The sequence below is a fragment of the Chiloscyllium plagiosum genome, chromosome 9, assembly GCF_004010195.1.
Source record: "Chiloscyllium plagiosum isolate BGI_BamShark_2017 chromosome 9, ASM401019v2, whole genome shotgun sequence".
Taxonomy (NCBI): domain Eukaryota; kingdom Metazoa; phylum Chordata; class Chondrichthyes; order Orectolobiformes; family Hemiscylliidae; genus Chiloscyllium; species Chiloscyllium plagiosum.
The window spans coordinates 38618023-38644190 of record NC_057718.1 but is presented as its reverse complement, the minus strand read 5'-3'; the positions used below and the strand labels follow the sequence as shown (position 1 = coordinate 38644190).

The 26168-nt window shown below is 40.3% G+C and overlaps 1 protein-coding gene across 3 annotated transcripts in view; it reads right to left on the bottom strand.

Annotated features, from left to right (window-relative positions):
* Positions 1 to 26168, bottom strand: part of syt14a (synaptotagmin XIVa) — a 228130-nt gene that overhangs the window by 81991 nt on the left and 119971 nt on the right. For all 3 annotated transcript variants that reach the window (XM_043695734.1, XM_043695732.1, XM_043695733.1), the window contains one exon: positions 9083 to 9360. In XM_043695734.1, coding sequence (XP_043551669.1) covers positions 9083 to 9360 — 278 coding nt within the window. The remainder of the gene's footprint in view (positions 1 to 9082; positions 9361 to 26168) is intronic.

Genomic DNA, 26168 nt, shown 5'->3' with positions numbered 1-26168 from the left:
CCGCCTTCCGCAAAGACCGTTCCCTCCGTGACTACCTCGTCAGGTCCACGCCCCCCAACAACCCACCCTCCCATCCTGGCACCTTCCCCTGCCACCGCAGGAACTGTAAAACCTGCACCCACACCTCCTCCCTCACCTCTATCCAAGGCCCTAAAGGAGCCTTCCGCATCCAATAAAGTTTTACCTGCACATCCACTAATATCATTTATTGTATCCGTTGCTCCCAATGCAGTCTCCTCTACACTGGGGAGACTGGGTGCCTCCTAGCAGCGCGCTTTAGGGAACATCTCCGGGACACCCGCACCAATCAACCACACTGCCTCATGGCCCAACATTTCAACTCCCCCTCCCACTCTGCCGAGGACATGGAGGTCCTGGGCCTCCTTCACCGCCGCTCCCTCACCACCAGACGCCTGGAGGAAGAAGGCCTCATCTTCCGCCTCGGAACACTTCAACCCCAGGGCATATATATGGACTTCAACAGTTTCCTCATTTCCCCTTCCACCACCTCACCCTAGTTCCAAACTTCCAGCTCAGCACTGTCCCCATGACTTGTCCGGACTTGTCCTCCCTCCCTATCTCCTTTTCCACCTATCCACTCCACCCTCTCCTCCCTGACCTATCACCTTCATCTCCTCTCCCACTCACCTATTGTACTCTATGCTACTTTCTCCCCACCCCCACCCTCCTCTAGCTTATCTCTCCACGCTTCAGGCTCTCTGCCTTTATTCCTGATGAAGGGCTTTTGCCCGAAACATCGATTTCGCTGCTCCTTGGATGCTGCCTGAACTGCTGTGCTCTTCCAGCACCACTAATCCAGAATCTGGTTTCCAGCATCTGCAGTCATTGTTTTTACCTCACAAATCTGGCCCATTACAGCAGCGGGAGCATCACAGCGCTTTTAGTTTGCTCTCTTGTCCTCACTTACCTTATGCCTACTTGGACACTCATAGCACCTTTGCCTTACCTTTTTGCCCAAAGCTGCATCTTTTATACCTTACAGGCTTACAGTCCTTGTGTTTTACCTTGCCTTTACTGCAGACACAAAACCAGGCAGCTTGCCAGGTTGAAATTGGTTAAGGGGATGGACGTGTTGCTGCACGACACCATGCTATGTGAATGTTGAACTTGGTAGTACATGCCAGCAACTTACATGGCAAACAAATTGAATTTGGTTCAACCAAATGATCATGTCTCAAGGTATAAAGGGAATAGTTCTCAGTCACATCAAAGGGAACTATTGTCTGTCAGGTGGTTCAGCTGCAGTCAGTCAAAGACATTGTCTGATCTCAGTCCAGGAGTTTGGCCATGGTCTGTTGTCAACTTGGGGTGTGTTAGGTCAGGGGTTCCATATCATTACAATCTGGGGAGGGGGGGCCACAGTTGATTCTGCAGGTCCAGTGCAACCAGTCTGAGGTTTAGCAGTACGTCAACCAGAGAACTCCACAGAGATCAGTCAAGGGTCACACATGCTAGGCAATGACCATCTTCAACAAGAGAGAGACTCTAACCGTTAATATCGTATTAACTAGAAACTGAAATTAACTAGCTATATAGGTACTTGAATAAATGCAAAATACTGCAGATGCTGGAAATCTGAAACAAACTGAGAGAACGCTGGAGAAACTCAGCAGTTCGGAAGTAGTCATTCTGGACCTAAAATGTTAACTCTATTTTTTTCTCAACAGATGCTGTCAGATCTGCTGAATTTCCCCAGCATTCTCTATATTTGAGTGTACAAGTACTGTGGTGATAAGAGGAGGTCAGATGTTTGGGATTTTGCAGCTAATAATTCACCTCCTGACTTTCCAAAGCTTGTCCATTATCTACAAGACGTATGTCAATAATGCCCACTTGCCGGATGAGTGCAGTTCCAACAACACTGAGATATACAGCTGGCTTGATTTACCTTCACAAACATTCACTCCCACCACCACCACCAACACCAGTAGCAGCAATGCATACCATCTACAAGAAGAACTGGAGAAGTTCACCAAGACTCTTTATTCAGCAACCTCCAAACCCACTACCATCTAGAAGTACAAGGGCAGCAGATATGTAGGAACATCACTACCTGCGCATTCCCCTCCAAGTCACACAGCATCCATACTTGGAGCTAAATAGTCATTTCTTCAGTGTTACTGGGTTAAATTCAGGGAACTCACTCCCTAACAGCATTGGACTTCAGTGGCACAATAAAGCAGCTCACAACCATTTTCTCAAGGGTAACTAAGGATGTGCAGAATAGATATTGGTGCAGCCAGCAAGGCCCACATTTCGTGAATAAAATAAAAAGAAATCTCAACACCTAAGGAAGGGAGAGAATAGAGGAGTGCAGTTGGAGTTTAATCTAGATACATTTGAGGAGCTACATTTTGGAAGGGCAAATCTGGACGGGTCTTACACACTTAACGATAAGGGAGTGTTGCCAAACAAAGGAACCTTGGAGTGCAGGTTCATAGATCATTGCAAGTGCAGTCGCAGGTAGACAGGATGATGAACAAGGCATTTTGTATGCTTACCTTTATTAGTCAGTGCATTGAATATAAGAATTGGGAAGACATGTTGTGGTTGTACAGGACATTGGTTAGGTCACTTTTGTAATTCTGCATTCAGTTATACAGTCATAGAGATGTACAACACGGAAACAGACCCTTCAGTCCATGCTGACCAGATATACCAATCTAGTTTTACCTGCCAGCACCTGGCCCATATCCCTCCAAACCCCTCCTATTCATATCCAGGTGCCTTTTAAATATTGCAATTGTACTAGCCTCCACCACTTCCTCTGGCAACTCATTCCATACACATACCACCCTCTGCATGAAAATGTTGCCCCTTAGGTCTCTTTTATGTCTTTCCCCTCTCACCCTAAACCTATGCCCTCTAGTTCTGGACTCCCCCACCTCAGGGAAAAGACTTTGTCTATTTATCCTATCCATGCCCCTCATGGTTTTATAAACCTCTGTAAGGTCACCCCTCAGCCTCCGACGCTCCAAGGAAAACAGCCCTAGCCTATTCAACTTCTCTCTATAGCTCAAATCCACCAACCCTGGCAACATCCTTGTAAATCTTTTCTGAACCCTTCCAAGTTTCACAACATCTTTCTGATAGGAAGGAGACCAGAATTGCACACAATATTTCAACAGTAGCCTAACCAATGTCCTGTACAGCTGCAACATGACCTCCCAACACCTCTACTCAATACTCTGACCAATAAAGGAAAGCATATCAAAAACCTTCTTCACTATCCTATCTATCTGCGACTCCACTTTCAAGGAGCTATGAACCTGCACTCCCAGGTCTCTTTGTTCAGCAATACTCCCTAGGACTTTACCATTAAGTGTATAAGTCCTGCTAAGATTTGCTTTCCCAAAATGCAGCACTTCATATTTACCTAAATAAAACTCCATCTGCCACTTCTCAGCCCATTGGCCTATCTGATCAAGATCACATTGTAATCTGAGGTAACCTTCTTCACTGTCCACTACACCTCCAATTTTGGCGTCATCTGCAAACTTACTAACTATACCTCTTATGATCACATCCAAATCATTTATATAAATGATGAAAAGTAATGGATTCAGCACCGATCCTTGTGGCACTCCACTGATCACAGGCTTCCAGTCTGAAAAACAACCCTCCAGCTCCATCCTCTGTCTTCTACCTTTGAGCCAGTTCTGTATCCAAATGGCTAGTTCTCCCTGTATTCCATAAGATCTAACCTTGCTAACCAGTCTCCCATGGGGAACCTTGTTGTATGCCTTACTGAAGTCCATATAGATCACATCTACCACTCTGCCCTCATCAATCCTCTTTGTTACTTCTTCAAAAGATTCAATGAATTTTGAGAGACATGATTTCCCATGCACAAAGCTATGTTGACTATCTGATCAGGTCCTGGGGATTTATCCACTTTTATGCGTTTCAAGACATCCAGCACTTCCTCCTTTGTAATATGGACATTTTTCAAGATGTCACTATCCATCTCCCTACATTCTATATCTTCCATGTCATTTTCTACAGTAATTACTGATGCAAAATACTCATTTAGTATGTCCTCCATCTCCTGCAGCTCCACACAAAGGCCGTCCTGCTGATCTTTGAGGGGCCCTATTCTCTCCTTAGTTACCCTTTTTGTCCTTAATGTATTCGTACGAACCCTTTGGATTCTCCATATCTCATGTCCCTTTTTGCCCTCCTGATTTCTCTCTTAAGTATACAATTCTGGTCTCCCTGCTATAGGAAAGATGTTCTGAAACTTGGAAGGGTTCAGAAAAGATTTAAAGGCTGGTCCCAGGGTTGGAGGGTTTGAGCTAAAGGGAGAAGCTGAATAGGCTTGTGCTATTTGTTCTGGAATGTCGGAGGCTGAAGAGTGATTTTATACAAGTTGATAAAATTATGAAGGGCATGGATAGGGTGACTAGTCAAGATCTTTTTCCTGGGGTGGGGGAATCCAGAACTAGTCAGCATAGGTTTAAGGTGAGAGGGGAAAGATTTAAAAGGTACCTTTGTGCCATCTTTTTCACACAGAGGGTGGTGCGTGTATGGAATGAACTGCTAGAGGAAGTGGTAGAGGCTTGTACAATTACAACATTTAAAGGGCACCTAGATAGGTATATGAATAGGAAGGATTTTAAGGGATATGGGCCAAATGCTGGTAAATGCAAATAGATTAAATTAGGATATCTGGTTGAATTGAATGTCTGTTTCCATGCTGTACGTCTCTATGATTCTAATACAGAATTGGACATTATGAATTACAGCATCAATGGTTACTATCAGCCTGGCTTCAATGGAGGGGTAGAGCATCATAATGGCTGGCAGAATGATGATGTAGATCTGGAGTTCAGGAAGTAAAGAGGGGAAATAAAGACTCACATGAAATAGTTCACAGGGAATGTGTGAAAACTCAAATCTGATTCATTTAACAGAGATTGCAAGGACGAAAGAAACATTAAGGCCAGGGTATCACCACGATTGACAAGTTCAGTCTGTGAGGGGATCAACCCCAGTTCAATGAAGAATGAAGAAGGACATGCCAGCAGTAGCACCAGGCATATCTAAAAACAATGTATTGATCTGCTGACACTAGAAAACAGGTCTACATGCTGCCAAACAGTGTAAGTAGTAAGTGGTTGACAAATCTAAGTGACTCCATACCAACAAATCAGATTTAAGCACTGCAGTTCTGCCACATCTAGGTTTGAATGGTGGTACATAATTAAATGACTCACTATAGCAGCTTCTCCACAAACATCGCCATCCTCAGTAATGGGGATGCCCAGCACAACAGTGCAAAATATAAGACTAAAGCATTTGTTACAGTCTTCATGCAGAGTGCCAAGTGTTTGATCCACTTAGGCCTCCTTCAAAGGTCAGCCTTCAGCCAATTTGATTGACCCTGTTTGATACCAAGAAATGGCTGAAGGTACTGTATACTGCAAACGCTATGGGCCCATACAACATTCTGGCAATATACTGAAGATTTGTGTTCTGGAACATGGCACAATCCTTGCCAAGCTGTTCCAGTAAAGCTTCAACATGGCATTTTTTAAAAGATTCATTCACAGAATGAGGGTGTCACTAGCTAGGTCATCATTTACTGCCCATCCTTAATTGCTGAGAGGGCAGTTAAAAGTCAATCACATTGCTGTGAGCCTGCAGTTCCATGTACACCATACCAGGTAAGGATGTCAGTTTCCTTCCCTTAGGGACATTAATGAACCGGATGAATTTGCCAACAATCAACAATGGATTAATGGTCATCATTAGACTCCAAATTTCAGATTTTTAAAAAATTCAATTAGAATTCCAAGGTCTGCCATGGTGGGATTTGAACTCAGGTCCCCAGATAATACCACCAGGCCATCACTTCCCCTGGCATTGACCTGACCATGTGGAAAATTGCCCGGGTATGTCCTGTATGGAAGGAGTAGGAAAAATCTAATCTGGCCAATTACTGCCCCATCAGTCTACTCTTGGTCATCAGTAAAGTGATGGAAGGTGTCATCAAATATGTCTTCAAGCAGCTCTTGCTTCACAATAACCTGCTTATTGATGCTCAATTTGGCTATTGCCAGGGCCACTCAGCTCCGAGTATGGACAACAGAGCTGAATTCCAAAGGTGTAGTGACAATAACTTCTCTTGATATCAAGGCCACATTTGACCACGTGTGACATCATGGAACTTTAGTAAATCTGGAGTCAATAGGAATCGGGGGACAAACTTCATATCTGGTACAAACGAAGATGGTTGTTGTTGGACGTCAGTCATCTCAAATCCAGGACATCTCTGCAGGAGTTCTTCAGGGTAGTCTTCAGGAGGCTCAACCAGCTACAGCTACGTCATAAATTACCTCTATCATGAGGTCAGAAGTGGGGTGTTTGCTGCAAAATGTTCAGCATCATTTGAGACTCCTCGGATACTAAAGCAGACAATGCCCAAAATGTAACATGGGAGCACCTTCACCAGCAAGTTTCTCTTCAAATCACACATCATTCTGATTTAGAAATATATCACCATTCCTTCAGTGCTGCTGGATCAACATCTTGTAACTTCCTCCCTAATGGCATTGTGGATGTACATACAGCAAGTGGATTGCACTGGCTCAAGAGACATTTCAACTCTGCTTTCTCAAGGGCAAGTAGGGATACACAATAAATGTTTGTCCAGCCAGTGAGGCCCATATCCCCATGAGTGAATAAAAGAACTATGTCAAAGATTCATTTACAGGCATGCCATTGCCATCCCCATCATAGACTTCAAAGTCCCACTGTATCAAGTACTGTCATTTGTGTGTGATGAGAATGCAAATTGCTCCTATCACTAAGAATCTATTTTGTTTCTGATATTCCCCACACAGCTTCACTGCAACGATGACCAATGAACACTGCTACAGCAGGTATTATCAGATGCAAAGAAATAGACAAAGAATAGATGCTTCAGCGAGCCCAGCACAAGCAGCAACCTCCAGCAGCTGTTGAACAGCCTGCACATGAAAATGTTGCAGATGGAAGTCCCCACAGAATGCTGAGATGGTGCAGTATTTCCTCCAAATGAGCGAGGTACAGTACCACCACTGATTGAGAATGTTCTGGAACACCATCACAGAACTGCGCCATCTACTGAAACAGGACATGTGATCTGAAGGAGTGGGTGGCCATCCTACCCCAATGGCCATCAGTTGACAGCTGCACCATTTTTTAATGCAACTGGCTGCTTCCAAAGATCTATTGAGAACCTGTGCAAGTGTCTCAGTACTCAACCTACAAATAGATCAAAGTTGTTACCAATGTAACTGTGCAAGATCGCACCACTTCCCATTTCCAGTGATGATGCAACTGCTACAGACTGAGCAATAGGCTTCCCTCAAGTGCAAGCAATTTAACTGTACACAAGTCACATTGAGGATGTCACATCATAACACATCTATAGGAAATGGTTTCACTTGGTAAGTGTACAAGTCATCTTTAATCATCAACTCCACATCTTAGAGGCCTGCCCAGTTACCCTGGAATCTGTCATGATACTTATATATTTGATAACTCTCAGGTTCCTGTTTTACTTAAACGGGCGAGATGTTTTAGAAGGATGGCTGGTGGGGCATTATAGCTATCCTCTGCAACTTATGACAGATAACTCTGTTATACATCCCACTGACTGAGGCAGAGTGTAGATCCAATACTGCCTATTCTTCCACCACAGCCTTTGGAAAGGACCATCATTCTTTTGAAGATCAGATTGTGATGATTGGATCATTTTGGAATCTGGAGAGAAAGGGCAGGCTTGCAGTACATTCCAGACGAATGTGCCACATAATCTTTCAATACTGTGCTCTGCGTATCCGGAGCAGGCAAACAGGATAATGGATCCTGAAAAGCTGGGACAGCGACATTATTCTTCCGTGAAGAAAGATGAGGACATTAAGAGGGAGGAACATTGCCTACACATGTTAAAGATATGCACTTTCATACACAACAAGCCAGGCAGGACTTAAAAGACACCTCATTCCAATCTGATTTGGGTGAAATCATCATTTATTGATTGTGAATTTGTTGTTTTTAAAAGGTGAGCAGCACCTGTTTAATCCCAGTAACAAATGCATTTTTTTTGTTTGTGTCCCCTTCTCTTATCCTGTTATTTAATATAATTTAATGTTAACAATGATTTGATGGCTTTACCACATGCGATGCTCCCACATTAAACAATGGCAAGATGTTAAGCTATGCTGGGCCCTATAGCCCTGCAGACAGGTTCCAACATGGTGTGTTGCTAAGGACAGATAGCCTCTGTCGCTACATTTTCTTGGCTGCACTTACAATGAGAATTGATCAGGGAGTACGTAATATATAGTTAGACAATAGATTTACAAATGTGACCTTGTATTTCCAATGAAGTGTCACTCATATCCCCAATGTGCTTTTAGGTGATTGGCAGTGATTGACCTAGTGCACGTCTGAGCTTTAAATATGGCACTGGCAGCACAAATCCCAGAAAGACTGGCAGTGGCAAATACGTCCACCACTGGTGAGCAAACAATAGAAGTTTGGTGTTTACCCAATGAGGTGATCATGGAAAACTGCGAGATAAACCCACTACAGCTCATGGAGAGACACCTTCCATGAAATTCTCCAAAACTGACACTTAGTCAATTCTCAGTAAAATTCAGTCTTGTGTTTCTGTTGCATTTACAGTAGAACAACATGGCAGAGTAGAAGCATTTTCAAAAAAAATGTTGTTCGTTATTTCAATCGAAAGATAATTTTGAACATTTCTGTGAAATTCTTGCTTAGTTATTTAAATCAGTGGGTGAAGGGTATTGGTTGCTACCTGAGCGAAATCTCTTTAAAAATTGAAAATGCATGAGGAGATTAAATTTATAAAGAAATAGACAGAAAGACATTACAGATGGTGTGAAATGTAAAAATTTGCTTAATTTGAAGATGGATGAACACATGCAAAAGAACAGTATGAGGTATTTAAATCTGTTTGCAAATCATTGCATTTCCCGGAGTTATGATGGGTACCTGAAGCAAAACATTATTCAATAAATCAGGAGGATACCTCCATTTCTATTACCTCTGGACTGAGGATGGCAGTGCTGTCGCTGGGAACATCTTCCTCATATCCTTTGTGATGGTAGCTCTCTGTCTCATGGCCTACACTTCCCTCGCTAGGGCACTTACTGTATGAACAACGTGGACTGTTGCAATCTGCACTGGAATGAGAGAGTTCACACTTGTCATCCAGTTCTGATGGTGTGTAGGAGAGATGTGGTGATCCGTTGTCATCCTGATAGGGGGGTGGTTGAAGTTCATCAAGTGGGGGTGTCCTCCTCATCCTCTGAATACAGTGTTCTAGTTAGAATATAACATCATAAATTTATAAGAAAAAAATACTGTTACAAGTTACATATTTTACATTGCTATAATAACTGATAGAATGGGATGTTACTAACCAAGTAATTAGTTGACACCCATTTTAATTTACAGAAATATTGATATGGATACTAACAACTTCAGTTGCACAGGAGTTGGTGAAGCACAGGATAGGGAAGGGGGATTGGGTTTATGAGACAGAGTTTAAGAGAAGAAACCCAGCCATTCAGGTCTCCATGCATGCTATGGAATTTTAACTTAAAGCACAAGTCCTCTGGCCCTGGCAGGTTTCCTGCCTGAAAGTGAGTTTGCTTGGCTTCCAGTCAGCTGGAAAGTACACTTAAGGAAGACCCCAGGGGCACAGTCTCATACATAACCGCAGAGGGAATGAACAGTCCAATAACCAACTCTGGTCCTGGAGGCATGTGTATGGGTGGTGTATCTGATAGGCAGGAACTTGGAGAGGTGGGGGAGCAAGAAAGAGAGTGCTCCTATTCCTCCTGGCCCACATGCAGAGCTGTGAAGGCACTCACCTTCTTCCTGTTGCTGTCCACTCCTTGCTGCAGCTGTAAAGCTTCCTGAAGCCTGTGAAACCTGGTCATCCAAGGTTAAACTGCACAGCAGATTAAATTTGAGGCTGTGAGACCTATTAATGTATTTAAAATGCTAATCTTCCTCCTGGAAATTGATTACCTACATGTTCCTTGTCCCACCTTTGGAAAGTCTGGAAGTCAATAATTGGAATTGGCTCATAATGTTCCCAATTTCATCCTCACCTATCCTTAATCCATTTGCTCAACCATGTTAAAACTCTAAATGCTTCAGAACATTTCATTTTGTGACTTTTTAAATGCAAAATCATTTTGAATCTGTTATAGTTAATCTCTAACAATTCTTCTGTATTTCAGCAATGGTAAAACTTGAACAAATTGGATTTTTTGCCAATTCTATAATTAGTTGGCTGGGGCACCCACTTAATTGGCATGAAGGTAGGTTTCCTAACTAATAACAACTGTAGGTGGGTTCGTAAAAGTGAAAGGCCAATCAGATTTTAAATAAAAGAATAGATAAAGCAGCCAGGCCACCATTAGTGGAGGGAGAATCCCTATACTTGGCAGCCAGCACACATATCTAAGTGGGCTAGGAGGCTCAGGCTGGCACAAGGCAGCTGAACTGTTCCACTATGCTAAGAAACTGGAAGGTAGTTAGAATATCCCAGTCAGCCTCTTTTAACAATCATTAACAGGGCTTTCAATGAGCCTAAATTGGGTATGTGCTTCATTAAGAAACATCGGTCAGCACCTATATTTTCAGGTCCTGGCCACCACTGTTCCCAATCTTGGCAGCATCCAAAACTTTGTCCCATTGGTCCAATTCATTCCATACTATCTAAGTTGTTATGTGCAATTGCAGTAACTTCTTAGTTTGCAAAATTGGCTATATTTCATGGTGTAAAGTAATCCATAACCTTTATGTAAATTAAGAACAACAGCAGCCTACAATGTTGAGCTCTGAGACATCTAACTTGGTAGTTTACGCACTCCAACATAACTCTCAACGTGTAATCATTTCCTACCCTACTGCTGGTTTCTTATCCACTCCAAGGGCCCTAAATCCCTGTAGCTATGACTTTAAATGAACAGCATTTTGTGTGAAGATTTATCAAAAACTCTTAACCCAATACTGAGGGACACAGATGGAGAATAGCCAGTAGGCTAGCTGCTGGAACATTTCTAAGTCCATGGTGTTCTAAAATGAGACTCTTAAACTGAACACAACAAAAAAAAGTTAGAAGACAATGCTGATTTGCCCACGCCTTATTGTACATATTTGTCAACTGTCTTTTTTTTTGTTTTCTTTAAATTTAAAGTATTGTGCTTTACATTTTCACCAAATAAGTAAACAGACTTTAATCACAGGCACGTAGCAGTTGGAACAAGCAGTTGGTAGAATGAATGATGAAATTCAAAATGGTTACAGTGAGTAACTGCATAAGCATTTTACAATACTGTATTACTGTATCTCACTGAAAGATTTTGGGAAAGAAAATATTGTTTTATTTCTCACAAGTAATAATGAGACATTATTGCCACAAATCATTATTTCCAGTATATTAGAGAAAGGATATGATGCACGAGAGAGGGTATAGAGATTTCCAAGGACTAGAAAACTTTAGCTAGACAGAAAAAATGGATAGGCTGATGCTGACAGGAAGCTGAGGGGTCAAGATAAAGTCGATTGGAGGGATCTATTGCACTTATCAGAAAGGTCAGGTGCTTTCATTTCAAGTGATTGGGAGAGGGGTTAGATGGAATTGAAAATTTTGTTAAGGGGTCTGGAGCTATTGCCATTTAGATGATTGAGTAGAGATTCTCATCATACTTAATAACTACTTGGATACATTTGAAGAGTCGTGACCTACAGGATTAGGGAGCAAGAGCTGGAAATAATACTCTGTTCGGCAGCTGTTATTACGCCAGTATGGACACAATCAGTCAACTGTCCCTTCTGTACCTTTGAGTTCTAGAAATAAATTGGATTTGCAAATTTATATGAACCTTATTCTGATTTCTTCCATAATTCTGCTTATTCTTATCTGAAAACAATTATAGCAGAAAACCTATACTAGCATTCACTTCTCACATTGTAAGTTCAGGTCTTCCATCTTCCCATTTTGATATCTGATCCTAAGGTAGCAGAATGCTTTCAGGCTGAATGATTCCATTTAGCCTTCTAGACAAAGCTCACTTACTTTTCACCAGCCTTATTTCCTTCCCTCATCTTGACTGATAAGCCTTCTGTACCTAATCCTTGAGACTACCTGTCTATCCCACTTCCAGGTGGTGACTAATGTTGAGGACTTCTTCTGATTTGCTACCCCCTTGTTTCATGTACCTACTAGCAATTGTTAAGCCTCAGAACTACTGCCTGAGGCTTTATACACGTCTACATCAGAACCTCTGACCTGTCTATCTTTCATATTTGTTGCAACCTTATTGAGCAATTCAAATATTTTTCTGCACTCCTGTCTGAAAACTTCCTAAACTAGCATCAAAAGCTGATAACAAAAAAAAATTAAAAATGCTTAATCTAATAGATGATACACATATATCATCTATTAGCTCTCTTTAATAGATAAAATCTTTTTTATAGCTCTCTGTTTTTAAACACTTTTTTTTCCAATTGCTTTTCAAATTATGCAGGTGGCACAAAGTAATATAGCACTGGGAGATAATATAAATAATTCGAAGGACAACAATAAAGTCATTACAGATCATACATTGAAAGTACAGGTCTCTTTTGGTGCAGTGGTGATATGCATACATCTGGGCAAGAAAGTGCAAGTCCCATCTGCTCTGGATGTATGTCATAACATGTCTGACCAGATTGATCAAAAAATAATTATAAAAGTGGGTCTGGTGTACATTCATGGATGCATTACACATTATTTTCACAAACCTGAGGCAAAGTTTATCACGTTGACATCTAGAAACCCCAACACAAACATCCATACAATAATTGAAATAATGTCAACAATTATAATAGAAAATCATATTTATTAACTGATTCATTGTTATAACTGCAGCTAATTCTGACTAAAAAGTAAGAAATGCACAATCTAAAAGTATGGTAAAAAAAAACAAAAAAAATCTCCAGATGAAACTCAACCAACGAATAAAGGAAACAATCAATTCTAAAGGACTGGAAGATTTACCTTTAGCGTTTAGAAAATGGTGAAATAAACAAATGTTTTAAGTACTATCTTTTTTTAAAACAGTAATTGAAATTTATGCTTTAAAATAGAATTTAAAATACATATTTTTGCAATGTTTAACTATATCCACTGAAGTATACTTTATGTTTTTAAAAAGCCTGTTCTTCAGCTTGATATTTTTGCACAGAGCTATGACTGTTAACTGAAGGCAGATATTACTGTCTGACAATATGTAGCAAGCATAATTTCCTAACAGCATTTAGCCACCTGCATTGATGAAACATCTGTCATCAACTTTCAACAACATTTATTTGGTTGCTTAAAAAAATTATTTGAAGAAAATCTAGAGGACAAATTGCAAACGTTTTCTTTGAGCAAAGGTTTTGTAAAAAAAAACTAAATGAGTTGTCTGTATGTGTAAAAGAAAGAGAAAAACATACAAGACTATTTTAAAATAGCCCATTTCTGTTTACATATGTCATAGCTTTGGTTAATGTTCCAAAATATAAGTAGTCTAATATTTATTTCTCAGTGGAAAAATCAATTATGCCCTTAACAGTTTCTAATTTTAACTCCTGGCAGGAAGCTGGCAAGAACAGACAGCAATTCCATCCAGGGGTCTTGGCCAGAATGCCACCAGTAAAATGTTCACTGATTTTAGTGAAAAGCAGCTACTGGCTAGTGGGCTTTGGGAGTGCTCATGATCAGTGTTGCGGAAGATGCCTGCTGGCACCAACAAAATGCTGTCAGCAGAAAGATAAGTCAGTGATTGGTGTTGGAATGGTCTCATAGTTGAAAGACAAGCGAGAAAGATCAGAGTTCCAAATACTTCTTGTAATCCACCAGGTATGATTAGGAAAAGGACTTCAACTCATTTAGAGGTTCCTGCTTTCCTTCCAACTGTTTTTCCCAGCAGCATCATTGCTGCAGAAATCCCTATCATGAAACCCCTGGAAGTGAATTTATGAGTGCTGGAAAATTACAGCGTAGTAAACTTCTGGCTCACACACAATCACAAATTTTGGGAGGAACTATATCTGCAGAATTAATTGTAATTTATCACATCCATACATAGGAGCAGCATGTATCAAATTTACCTCCAAGATCGATGCCTGAAACTCAAATTCAATGAGCTGTATTCATACGGCTATGGACCTGATTTCTTACCCCAATTGCAAAGCTCCACATCACTGGTGAAGTCATAAGTATTTTACCCCTTCAAACCTATCCTAGAATTTACTGACCCAGTTGAAGAAGAAGAATCTATAGCAATGTACAGAAATAGTGGCTATCTGGCTAGGGCACTGAACTAGCAACTCAGTGATTGTCAGCTTAAATCTCACTATAGCGAGGTATGAAATTGGATTCTGTAAATATGATCATTTTCCAGCTAGTATCCACCAGCTAGAAAAAATGTGGTTAAAGTGTTACTGCGTTATTGTAAAGATCCAAACTGATCCCCTCTTTTCTACAAGTAAGGAAAGTGATACCAGTCCAACACTGTGCAGTTGACTCAATGCCTTTAGAGTGACTGGGAGTGACCAGTAACAAATAGCTTTGCAATGTTACCCATGTCCCACGTACAATTTATTTTTTAATATCCAGCCACTGCAGAATGTTAGTTCAAAATTACAGCCTGTTTTGGATGAATCAAGTGAAATGTTAGTATAGCATTTTCTGTCTAAGACCTGATCAAAATTTGGCAACGATGCAACATAATGGAGGGGCTCTTCCAATTTCTGTAAGCTTCAATGCTGAGTTGTCCATCAAGGATGGAGCCAAAGGGAAGGGTGTAGAGATCAAGATAGCAGCAGGCTGCAGCAATTTTGTGAAGTCACAAGAAAGGTTCCAAATCTTCCTTGCTCCTCAGAAACGTAACATGTAAAGCCAATCCTTTTAAGGATTGTGGGTCAGGCAGATCAAGACGTGGACAGTGCATATGCAACACAAGTTGCTTATTTGCACAAGATTTTTAATCAGACACTTACAGCTATCATTAGGATCCATAATTGCGTATGCAAGGGGGTGCCCTGCACACTCAGAAGTAATGGGCTTCCAATTAGAAAATGAAGCTGGTGCAATTCAGAAAGAAAATTAAACAAATTGAAAATGGGGACCCTCTTGGAGTGTCCCTGCCACTGGCCAGAGAAGCCTGGGTTCAGGTCCCACCTGCCCCAGAGGTTGATTAGAAAAAAAGTTAAATAAAACAAAAATAAAAATTGAAAATGGAAATTCCAAAGTCAATTCCCTGTTATTTAGCTTACTCCACAAAAAAATGCCCACCTCACTTCCCTATATAGTTCAAAAGCATTTATCAGGTTTTAATAAACTAATGGACTATTTGTAACAAACGAATGGATATACAATCAATCAAATATATACATATGCCTGCTGTGTATAACATCCCTTAGCTGTAACTCTCTTATATTTACCACACGTTAATATGGCATACATTATAGTTCTAAAATGGCAAGAAAAAAAGTTAAAGCATCTTGTCAGTAACATAGCACCTACTATGAAACATTAGTTGTTTCACTCTTAGAGACTATTAAGCAGGCAGCTGTATGCAGATTTATAACAACCGAGGATGTATTGTAGAAAAGACTAAAGACAGCTTTTGTTTCCCTTACAAAATCTTTTAGTCCCTCCTTGAGCGAAAGCTCTCCAAAGCAATGCTTTGCAAAGGCAGTGAAAAATATTACAAGCATTCTATGTCTGAGTCTACCAACCACGCGGTTCACGACATCAATCCATGAGCCAGTGTGTATTTTAGTGGAAACATAACTTGTTGATCCTAAGATACAAAGTTTCCACGAATAAGATCAAGGTTAACGTTAAACTTGTAAGGAGGTTCACTATTGGTCTACCCAATTTCAGGGTTAATAGCAAGCAAATTGAAATTATAAACAGTCAAAAGTAACAAAATGCTAAATTTTTATTACATATTCCATGGGATGTTACTTAGCTCAGTTGGCTAGGTCTCTAGAGTTAGATGCAGAATGATGTGCTAGTTCGTGGAAATCTGTTTCTTTATTTGTCTCATGTTTGCAAAATGGTGTCTTTTAAGAAATAACCAACTGTCTCTATTTAATTGAAAAAGATGTTTATGGTCATTTGTAACTATGGCTAATTATATACATACAGAAAAACATCAAGGAGAGGTTTAGATTAAGTGGAGAGGCTATGCAGGAAATAGGTAGCATTAAGGGTTGTATTGAATGCATAGGTTAGGAAAACAGTTATTAACTACATAGAATACATAGTACAGAAAACTGCCAGCCTGTCCAACTAGTTCCTACTGTTGCTTACGCTCTATACAGGTCTCTTCTCAGTCTATCTGTTTCAGCTCTGTCTTTTAGAATATCTTACAATTCTATTTGCTCTCATGTAGTAATGCAGTTTTGATTTGGAAGTATTTAAATTTCCTCAATTACTTCCGGTAGACATGTATTCATCATTCTGAAAGAAAAGTGGCGTTAGCCCCCCCCTTGGTTCTATTCGCAACTATTTTATATTTATGGACCTGGGTTTTGGATTCTCCTCTTCTCACCAATCTACCTATCTCAGATGCATCTAAGCATGACAATATTGGTAGGAGAAACCATTGCACAGTCCTTGTGCAGATGTATTTCTGTCTTCACTTTGCAGATATTTTCCATCACGTTGTGTAACACTACCATGTGCTGAATGGGATCAATTTCAAGTGGATCCAGTGATTCAAAACTGGGCATCCATGAATGCTTTGGACGATAGGTGCAGCAAAATTATATTCAAACAGTCTACAACCTCGTGGCTTGGCATATCTCCTACTCTACCATTACCATCAAGGCGTTGGATCAATCCTGCCTCAATGAAGAGAGGAGACCATATGAGGGGAGCACCAGGCGTACCTAGAAATGAGTTGTCAAACCGGCCAAGCTACAAAATTGGACTTTTTGCATGCCAAACAGAAAAGCAGTAAGTGATAGATAGGACTATCTAATTCCACGCAATGGGTCAGATTTAAGCTCTGCAGTCCTATCACATAGTTATGAATAACGGTGGACAATCAGAAACATAACAATGGGAAAAGGCTCCTCAAACTTCCCCATCCTCATTGGTGTGGGAGCTCAGCACATAAGTGCAAATCACTAGACAATCTTCAGCCAGAAGTGTTGTGTGGCTAATTTAGTTTGACATCAAGAACCAACTAAAGGAACTGGCTATTGCAAAGGTTATGACCCTGACAATATTCTGGCAATACAGGTATATTACTAAAGACTTTCCTCTATAATTAGCTGTGCACTAGTCAAGCTGTTCCAGTAAAGTTACAACACTGGCATCTGCCAGACAATGTGATAAATAGCCAAGCTATGTACTGTTAATAAAAGACATGTCAAATCAAACTCAGCAAATTACCACCCCATCAGTTTACTCTCGATCATCTGCAAAATAATGAATGTTGTTGTTGATAGTACTTTCAAGTGACTCAGTAATAATCTGCTCACTGACACTCAGTTTGGATCCTACTAGGGGCACTCAACTCCTGACCTCAAATACAACCTTAATCCAAATATGGCCAAAAGAGCTGATCTCCGGAGGTGAGGTGAGAGTGTCTGCCCTTGACATCGGTGCAGCACAGGACTGAGTATCGCACCAAGGAGCCACAGCAAAACTGGGGTCTATAGACATCAGGGGTAAATTCTCCTTTGGTTAGTCATGCTAAGTGCAAAGTAAAATGGTTGTAGAGTTGGAGGTGATTCATTTCAATCCTGCGACCTCACTTCAGGGGTTTCTTAAGGTCGTGCCCTATGCCCAACCTTCTTCAGCAGTTTCATCAACAACCTTCCTTTCATCATAATGTCAGCAGTAGGGATGGCCACTGGTGCACAGTATTCAGCACTGTTTGCCACTTATTTTACTCTGTGTCCATATGCAGCAAGACATGGACATCACTAGCATTATCAGCATTGAAACCCCCATAACAACTTTTTTGTGGGTTAGCACTGACTAGAAGAATTGGATCAGCCTCTTGAACAATGTGGCTATGAAAGCAGGTCAGATGCTAGGAATTCTGAGGTGAGTAAAATACCTTTGACTCCTAAAATCTTGTCCACCATCTACTAGACAAATGTCATGGAATGTTCTCCACTGACCTGGAAAGGTGCAGTTCTAAGAACACATAAGACACTCAACACCATTTAGGCAAAATCAAACCCCTTGACTGGCATCCCATTCTTCACCTTTAGCTTCCTTCAGCAGCAATGAATAATGACAGCAGTGCGCGCAATCTATAAATTTTGGTGCAGCAACTCGCTAAAGTTCCTTTGCCAGCACCTTCCAGACATGCAAGTCCTCCACCGGTAAATTCCTCTCCAAGCCATAAACTGTTCATTTCTGGTACCAATTTTGTGTTCCTTCCTTGTTACTGGGTCAAAATCCAGAAAATCATTCCTGTGTACCTACGTGGGCTGCAGTGGTTCCATGATGGCAGTTCACCACTGCCCTCTCAAGGACAATTAGTGATGGGTAATAAATGCTGATCTAGTCAGCAATGACCACATCTTGCAAATGAAAATGAAAAGTTTCAGTGCTTTTATGACCTTTTTGCAGAATGGAGACCATTGATAAACAAAATTCTAAATGTAGCCTGATTAGGGTGCTACAGAAGTTTAATATAACTTCACTACTTTTGAATTCTGTTTCCAGAAATAAATGCAAGCATTATATTTGCTTTGCTAACCCAATTTGCTACCTTAATGATTTGTTCTCCTGATATCTCCCGTTGTTTCCCTAATCCATTTAGATTTTGACATTCTACGTTAAGGTGTCATTTTTTTGAACCAAAGTACATTGCTTCACATATAACTATGTTAAAGCTAATTTCTTAATTAAAAGCCAGTCTGCAAGTTTTCTAACATCACCTTGCATGATCTTCCAATCATCATTGGGGTTATCCCCAATTTGATCTCATCTACAAAAAATGATAATTATTTTGTTCATATGTTAACTCTTCAGTGTGAAATTATGAATGGGTAATCCAAGATGGCGGGTGGGAAAATTTCTAGCTATAACAGGCTGCTCCTTTTTTGAGGTATTTTAGGTGTTGGAGGAGATTTCCTCAAATTCCATGAGCAGAAATTACTGTTTTATACGCTGTTACATATTTATATGCATATTTGGAATTTTGGAAAAAAAAAGTCAAAACAACGGCACTTTAGAAAAGGGAGAAGGACAGACAATAGGCAGCACATGTCATGGCAGGGGAGAGAGAGAGAGAGAGAGAAAGAGAGAAAGAGAGAGAGAGAAAGAAACCCACACTGCTAACTGACATAGAGTGGACCTGCGCAGTTATTGCCTTTGCTGAATTCATGTATCGCTGGACATCGGAGTGCATCTAGGAAAACGTAAACAGCAAAATTCACAACTGATCTTGGAGGAACCTTGTTTGGGAGAGGTCACAGGACAGAAACAGATAAGTGAATAGTTTTAAGTATAGCTTTACTGTAAATCTACAATAGTGAGTAGAGTGGGTTCTTTCTTGATTATATGTTTATTGAGATATATCTTTTAAGTCATAATTTTTAAGTTAGCCTGGAGCAGTGTTCTGTAGAGGAATAAGACGGTGCTATTTTCTGGGTCTGTAGATTGGAAGAAGCAAAATCGGTATTTAGTAGAGTGATATGTTCTTCTTGTTGGGTGTGGAAGTTTAGGGAGAGTTTATGTGTTACTGAGGATTATATCTGCAATAAGTGCCATTGGTTGCAAATCCTATTAGATTGAATGGATCGGTTGGAGCGACAGTTAGAAGCAATGAGGAATTTACAAGAACAAGGGGGTGTGATGGATGGCAGTTATAGGAAGGGGCAAAAGCCACAGGTACAGACACATAGATGGGTTAACTCCAGGAAAGGTAAGAGAGGTAGGCAAGTAATGCAGGAGTCTTCTGTGGCTATCCCCATTTCAAACAAGTATGCTGTTTTGGAAAACGTAGGGGTGATGGATTCTCAGGGGAATGTAGCACCTACAGCCAAGTTTCTGGTATCAAGATAGGCTCGGATGTAATGAGGGGTACATCGGGTTATGATCAATTGATTATGTTAGGGGACTTTCTAGTCAGAGGAACAGATAGAAGTTTCTGTGGCCAGCAGTGAAAAATCAGAATGGTGTGTTGCCTCCCTGGTGCCAGGATCAAGGATGTCTCAGAGACAGTGCAGGGAGAGGGACCAGCAGGAGGTCATTGTATATGTTGGAACCAATGTCAAAGGAAGGGAAAAGGATGAGATTCTGAAGGGAGAATATAGGAAGTTAGGCAGGAATTTAAAAAAGGAGGTCCTTGAGGGTAGTAATATCGGAATTACTCCCAGTGTTGTGAGCTAGTGAAGGTAGGAATAGGAGGATAGAACAGATGAATGCCTGGCTGAGGAGCTGGTGTATGGGAGAATGATTCACATTTTTGGATCATTGGAATCTCTTCTGGGGTTGAAGTGACTTATACAAGGATGGATTGCACCTGAATTAAAAGGGGACTAATATACTGGCAGGGAGAATTGCTAGAGTTGCTCAGGAGGTTTTAAACTAGTAACATTGCGAGGGGGCCCAGGAAATAGTGAGGAAAGAGATCAATCTGAGACTGGTACAGTTGAGAAAAGAAGTGAGTCAAGCAGTCAGGGCAGGCAGGGACAAAGCAGAGAACAAGGTAGGACTGATGAATTGAACTGCATTTATTTCAATGCAAGAGGCCTAACAGGGAAGGCAGATGAACTCAGGGCATGGTTAGGAACATGGGACTGGGATATCATAGCAATTATAGAAATGTGGCTTAGAGATGGACAGAACTGGCAGTTTAATGTTCCAGGATACAAATGCTACAGGAAGGACAGAAAGGGAGGCAAGAGATGAGGGGACATGGTGCTTTTGATAAGGGATAGGGTTACAGCTGTACTAAGGGAGGGTATTTCTGGAAATATATCCAGGGATGTTATTTGGGTGGAACTGAGAAATAAGAAAGGGATGATCACCTTATTGGGATTGTATTATAGACCCCCCTAATAGTCAGCGGGATATTGAGAAACAAATTTGTAAGGAGATTTCAGTTATCTGTAAGAATAATGAGATGGTTATGATAGGGGATTTTAACTTTCCAAACATAGACTGGAACTGCCAAAGTGTTAAGGGTTTAGATAGAGAGGAATTTGTTAAGTGTGTACAAGAAAATTTTCTGATTACCTACTACAGAAGGTGCAAAAATTTGACCTATTCTTGGGAAATAAGGCAGGGCAGGTGACTGAGGTGTCAGTGGGTGACCACTTTGGGGCCAGTGACCATAATTCTATTAGTTTTAAAATAGTGATGGAAAAAGTTAGACCACATCTAAAAGTTGAAGTTCTAAACTGGAGGAAGGATAATTTTGACTGTATTAGGCAGGAACGTATTGGGGGCAGATGTTCCCAGATAAAGGGATAGTTGCAAAATTAAAAGTCTTCAGAAATTAATAACGAGAGACATTATATTACTGTTAGGGTGAAAGGAAAGGCTGGTAAGTGTAGGGAATGCTGGATGACTACAGACGTTGATGGTTTGGTTAAGAAAAAGAAGGAAGCATATGTCAGATATAGGCAGAATATATCAAGTGATTCCTTAGAAGAGTATAAAGGTGGTAGGAATATACTTAAGAGGGAAATCAAGAGTGCAAAAGGGGGACATGAGATAGCTTTGGCAAATTGGGTTAAGGAGAATCCAAAGGGTTTTTACAAATACATTAAGGACAAAGGGTAACTCGGGAGAGAATCGGGCCCCTCAAAGATCAGTAAGGCAGCTTTTGTGTAGAGCCACAGGTGATGGAGGAGATACTAAACGAGTATTTTGCAGCAGTGTTTAATGTGGAGAAGGACATTGAAGATTAGAATGTCGGGAAATAGATGGTGACATCTTGAAAATGTCCACATTACAGAGGGTAAAGTGCTGGATGTCTTGAAACACATAAAAGTGGATGAATCCCCTGGACCTGATCAGGTGTACCCTAGAACTCCATGGGATGTGAGTGAAGTGATTGCTGGGCCCCTTGCTGAGATATTTGTCTCATTGATAGTCACAGGTGAGGTGCCAAAAGACTAGAGGTTGGCTAATGTGGTAAGGACAAGCCAGGGAACTATAGACCGGTGAGCCTGACGTCAGTGGTGGGCAAGTTGTTTGAGGGAATCCTGAGGGACAAGATTTAAACGTATGTGGAAAGGCAAGGACTGATTAGGGATAGTCAACATGGCTTTGTGCATGGGAAATGATGTGTCACGAACTTGATTGTGTTGTTTTTGAAGAAGTAACAAAGAGGATTGATGAGGGCAGAGCATTGGACGTGATCTATATGGACTTCAGTAAAGCATTCGACAAGGTTCCCCATAGGAGACTGGTTAGCAAGGTTAGATCTCATGGAACACAGGAAGAACTAGCCATTTGGATACAAACTTACTTAAAGGTATCAGTGTACATGTGAAAAGTAATGCTGCGCCTTCAATTCATGTCACTGAGAGCCAGCATTCTGTTGAGAAATAGGCCAAAGATAAATCCTTACAAACCAATATGCCTAATGTTGGAGTACCCCAATGGATATGAGCTGTAGATGAATAAATTTTAAAACTTTAATATGTATTTTTCTCCAGAATTATTTAACATCCTCTAAGCTTCCCACACAGAGTCATGTGGAACAAAAATTGAATTTTCATGTTTTATGAGCTGCACTGACACTGACTACAGTCAAGTATGCCTCACAAGACTTAAAGTCATGTAAAAGTCCAGCCATTCCTGATGAAGGGCTTACGCCCGAAATGTCAATTCCCCTGCTCCAAGGATGCTGCCTGACCTGCACCACATTCTCAATAAAAAAGTCCAGAAACAATATAAACAATCAGGAATCATCATTTACAGATGCCTTTTGTATAGTTATTCCAAAAAAATGATTTCCATATTTTGGACATAAATCTGTTTTTATTTCATTTTGAAATAATGAAATGCAACCAATAGAAGTTAAAATGCAAGGTTATAAATTGAATATTTGATTCTTTGCAATATTGAATACTTAAAGTATGCACTTTAAAATTGTGTTTTTAACTAATTATCTATTACCTATCAACAGTAAAGTATCTTATTGGTTGCTCCAAACTAGGATAATTCCTTTTAATTCTAACAAAGTCATTGCTCAAACTCGAAGAAAAATATCAACATACGGTAGATGTTCGAAATTTGAAAGAATAATAAAGAAAATGCTGGAAATACTCAGCAATTCAGTCTACATTTGTAAAGAAAGGCTAAAAATTCTGTTTCAGGTCAAAACTTACAGAAAATAGCCAATTGGTTTCACTCCTGTACTACTGTTATCAGCAGCTACATAACGGCACAGATAGATGGCTAGAAGTGTGATAAGACCCCAATAATGACCACTTTTATCTTTTGGATTGTGGCCTCAAATATCGGGAATGGTATTGCTTTAAAACCAAGGAAATTGTGGAAGATGTTGCAGCTTTTAAAATGAGTTATTGGAACTCATTTTGAATTGAATCTACTGTATTGCCTTATTCAAGCAGTGTGTGAGGATGCTCGATACATTGTCAAAGTGCATAAATGTTCATCACAGTTTTGCCTAGAGACTGGTCTTTATTGTTTTTTATCAATTGACCAGTTGTTGTGGTCAGGGGGTTCAGCACAGTAACAATTTCTTGATTGGTTTGTGGGTAATCACTAGAGCCTTGTATGTGCACAATATTGGAGAAGCTTCAAATCTGCAAATAGAAAACACCTAAAATTCTTTCTCCCTCATCAATGGAAAAGAAAAAAAATGTCCTGGTAGCCTTAACACATTTCTCTGTGAATTCCCTTGTTGAAAGGAAATAAAAAGAAAATAAATGAACTTCAGTGACACTGTGAAGGCAAATCCTTAAGCAGTGAAGGAAATACTGAGAATCAGCGTACCTACAAAAATATGTCCTTATGAAACAGCTCAAAGGAATCAAAAGGACCAAAAGAAAATAACTCATCAATGTCTGTAATCTGAACTGGTACTAGAACTGTGCTTCTCTCTGATTATTTTTGCCTTTCTCCACACATAATACTTATGTCTTGTTCCTTTGTGTGTCTGTATGCATGTCGACAGGAATTTTAAGGGATTGAGTTTAAGTTATAGATTTATAAGTTAGCAATTCCTTTTTCTTTCTTGCCACTGGTTAAAAATGAATTGATTACTATAAGTAGTTATTCTATTGCTGATTACAAAACTTGGTGTGCATATTCTTTTAACCTAAATTAGACAGTGAGATAAAATTAGGCACTTTGACAGTTGAATCAAATGTTGCACATTTGTGAGGACTCGGGGAAGAGTGAGACATTCAGTGCACTAGTGAGTAGTGACAGTGGCAATAAAAAATACTGAATTTCTGACAAAGTTATTATGGGAAATTGGATGCGATGGAGTTATAGGCTGAATTTTCTCATTTTTGTGAAAGTTTCTTTTAATGAACATTAGTTGATTGAGTTTGTCTACAGGTGTGAGACTGACAGAGCTAATTGCCATACAGCAAGATGTTTATCACTTGACTGAGGATTGCTGAGCAGCAAGGCAAGCTGCATGGTTGTGTGACTGTGCTAAATGGCATAACAAGGCATGGTAAGCTATAGATGCTCTGAGTTTCAAGTAGATGTTACGTGGGATGCTAAGTGAGCAACTTAAGTCATTTATCCAATTCATGGGTCCCTGTCCATGCATGCAATGTCTTTGCTGCAGCCTTGCAATGCTTGTTGCCAGTGTGACACTATGAAGTCTGTACTTTCATAGCAATCTGCAAGTGCATTGGAGGGATATCATGATAGTCATTAAGAGGTTAGCAAATGCTGGATGCCGGTGGCCCTGGATGAGAAGTGTGTGTGGCTAGTATCCATGGCTATTGGGGTCTAGATTAGAGTGGTGCTGGAAAGGCACAGCAGGTCAGGCAGCATCCGAGGAGCAGGAAAATTGACATTTCGGGCAAAAGCCCTTCATCGATTTTCCTGCTCCTCGGATGTTGTCTGACCTGCTGAGCTTATCCAGCACCACTCTAATCTAGATTCTGATCTCCAGCATCTGCAGTCCTCATTTTCGCCTACTTTCACCCATGGACATTGCCCAAGTTGCAGTTTCTTTGTGTGCAACATGGAGGCTATTCAAACCAAGAGGCAAGCTGAGTTCAACAAATACCAGTTCTGAATTCCATGTCTAAGTTATTGTCAAGTTTGGCTAGATAGAAAGCTGAATGTGAATGAGGCAAGTTGTGCCACCGACAAGGTCATTGGCTTCTGGATTACAATTATATCTTTAAAGTGGTTTTCAACAAATGAATACAACTAAACAAAGTACATTAGTAGCAACAAGAAAAAGTGAATTTTGAACCTACTGACTGATGAAATTCAGCCCATGTTCTGAAAGAGATGGCAAGAATTTTGAATAATTTCCACTGTCTATAAAATAATCAATACATAGCGAACTGGGACCAGGGCTTATGGGTTGTGATCAGAGGGAAAGGTGTACCAGTGGATTCCAAAAGAATAAGCGAACAAGGATATATAGACAACTCAAAAAATAGTTAGTTTTAATGTAATTTCATGTAAATTAATATAATTGATCATGAGAAGTAAAATTGATAATAATTTGTAGAATAATAGAAGCCATTTCAAAAATGCTTCCACCTTATGAATACCTCACCAGATATTGGGAAAGGTATTTTCAGTTGTCTCTGGTATGTTAAATACTTTATATATGGAAACAACTTTATCAATACAACTGGCTCAAAGGTAGAAGACAGAGGGTGGTGGTAGAGGGTTGTTTTTCAGACTGGAGGCCTTAGACCAGTGGAGTGCCACAAGGATCGGTGCTGGGTCCTCTATTTTTTGTCATTTACATAAATGATTTGGATGCGAGCATAAGAGATACAGTTAGTAAGTTTGCAGATGACACCAAAATTGGAGGAATAGTGGACAGTGAAGAAGGTTACCTCAGATTACAACAGGATCTTGATCAGATGGGCCAATGGGCTGAGAAGTGGCAGATGGAGTTTAATTCAGATAAATG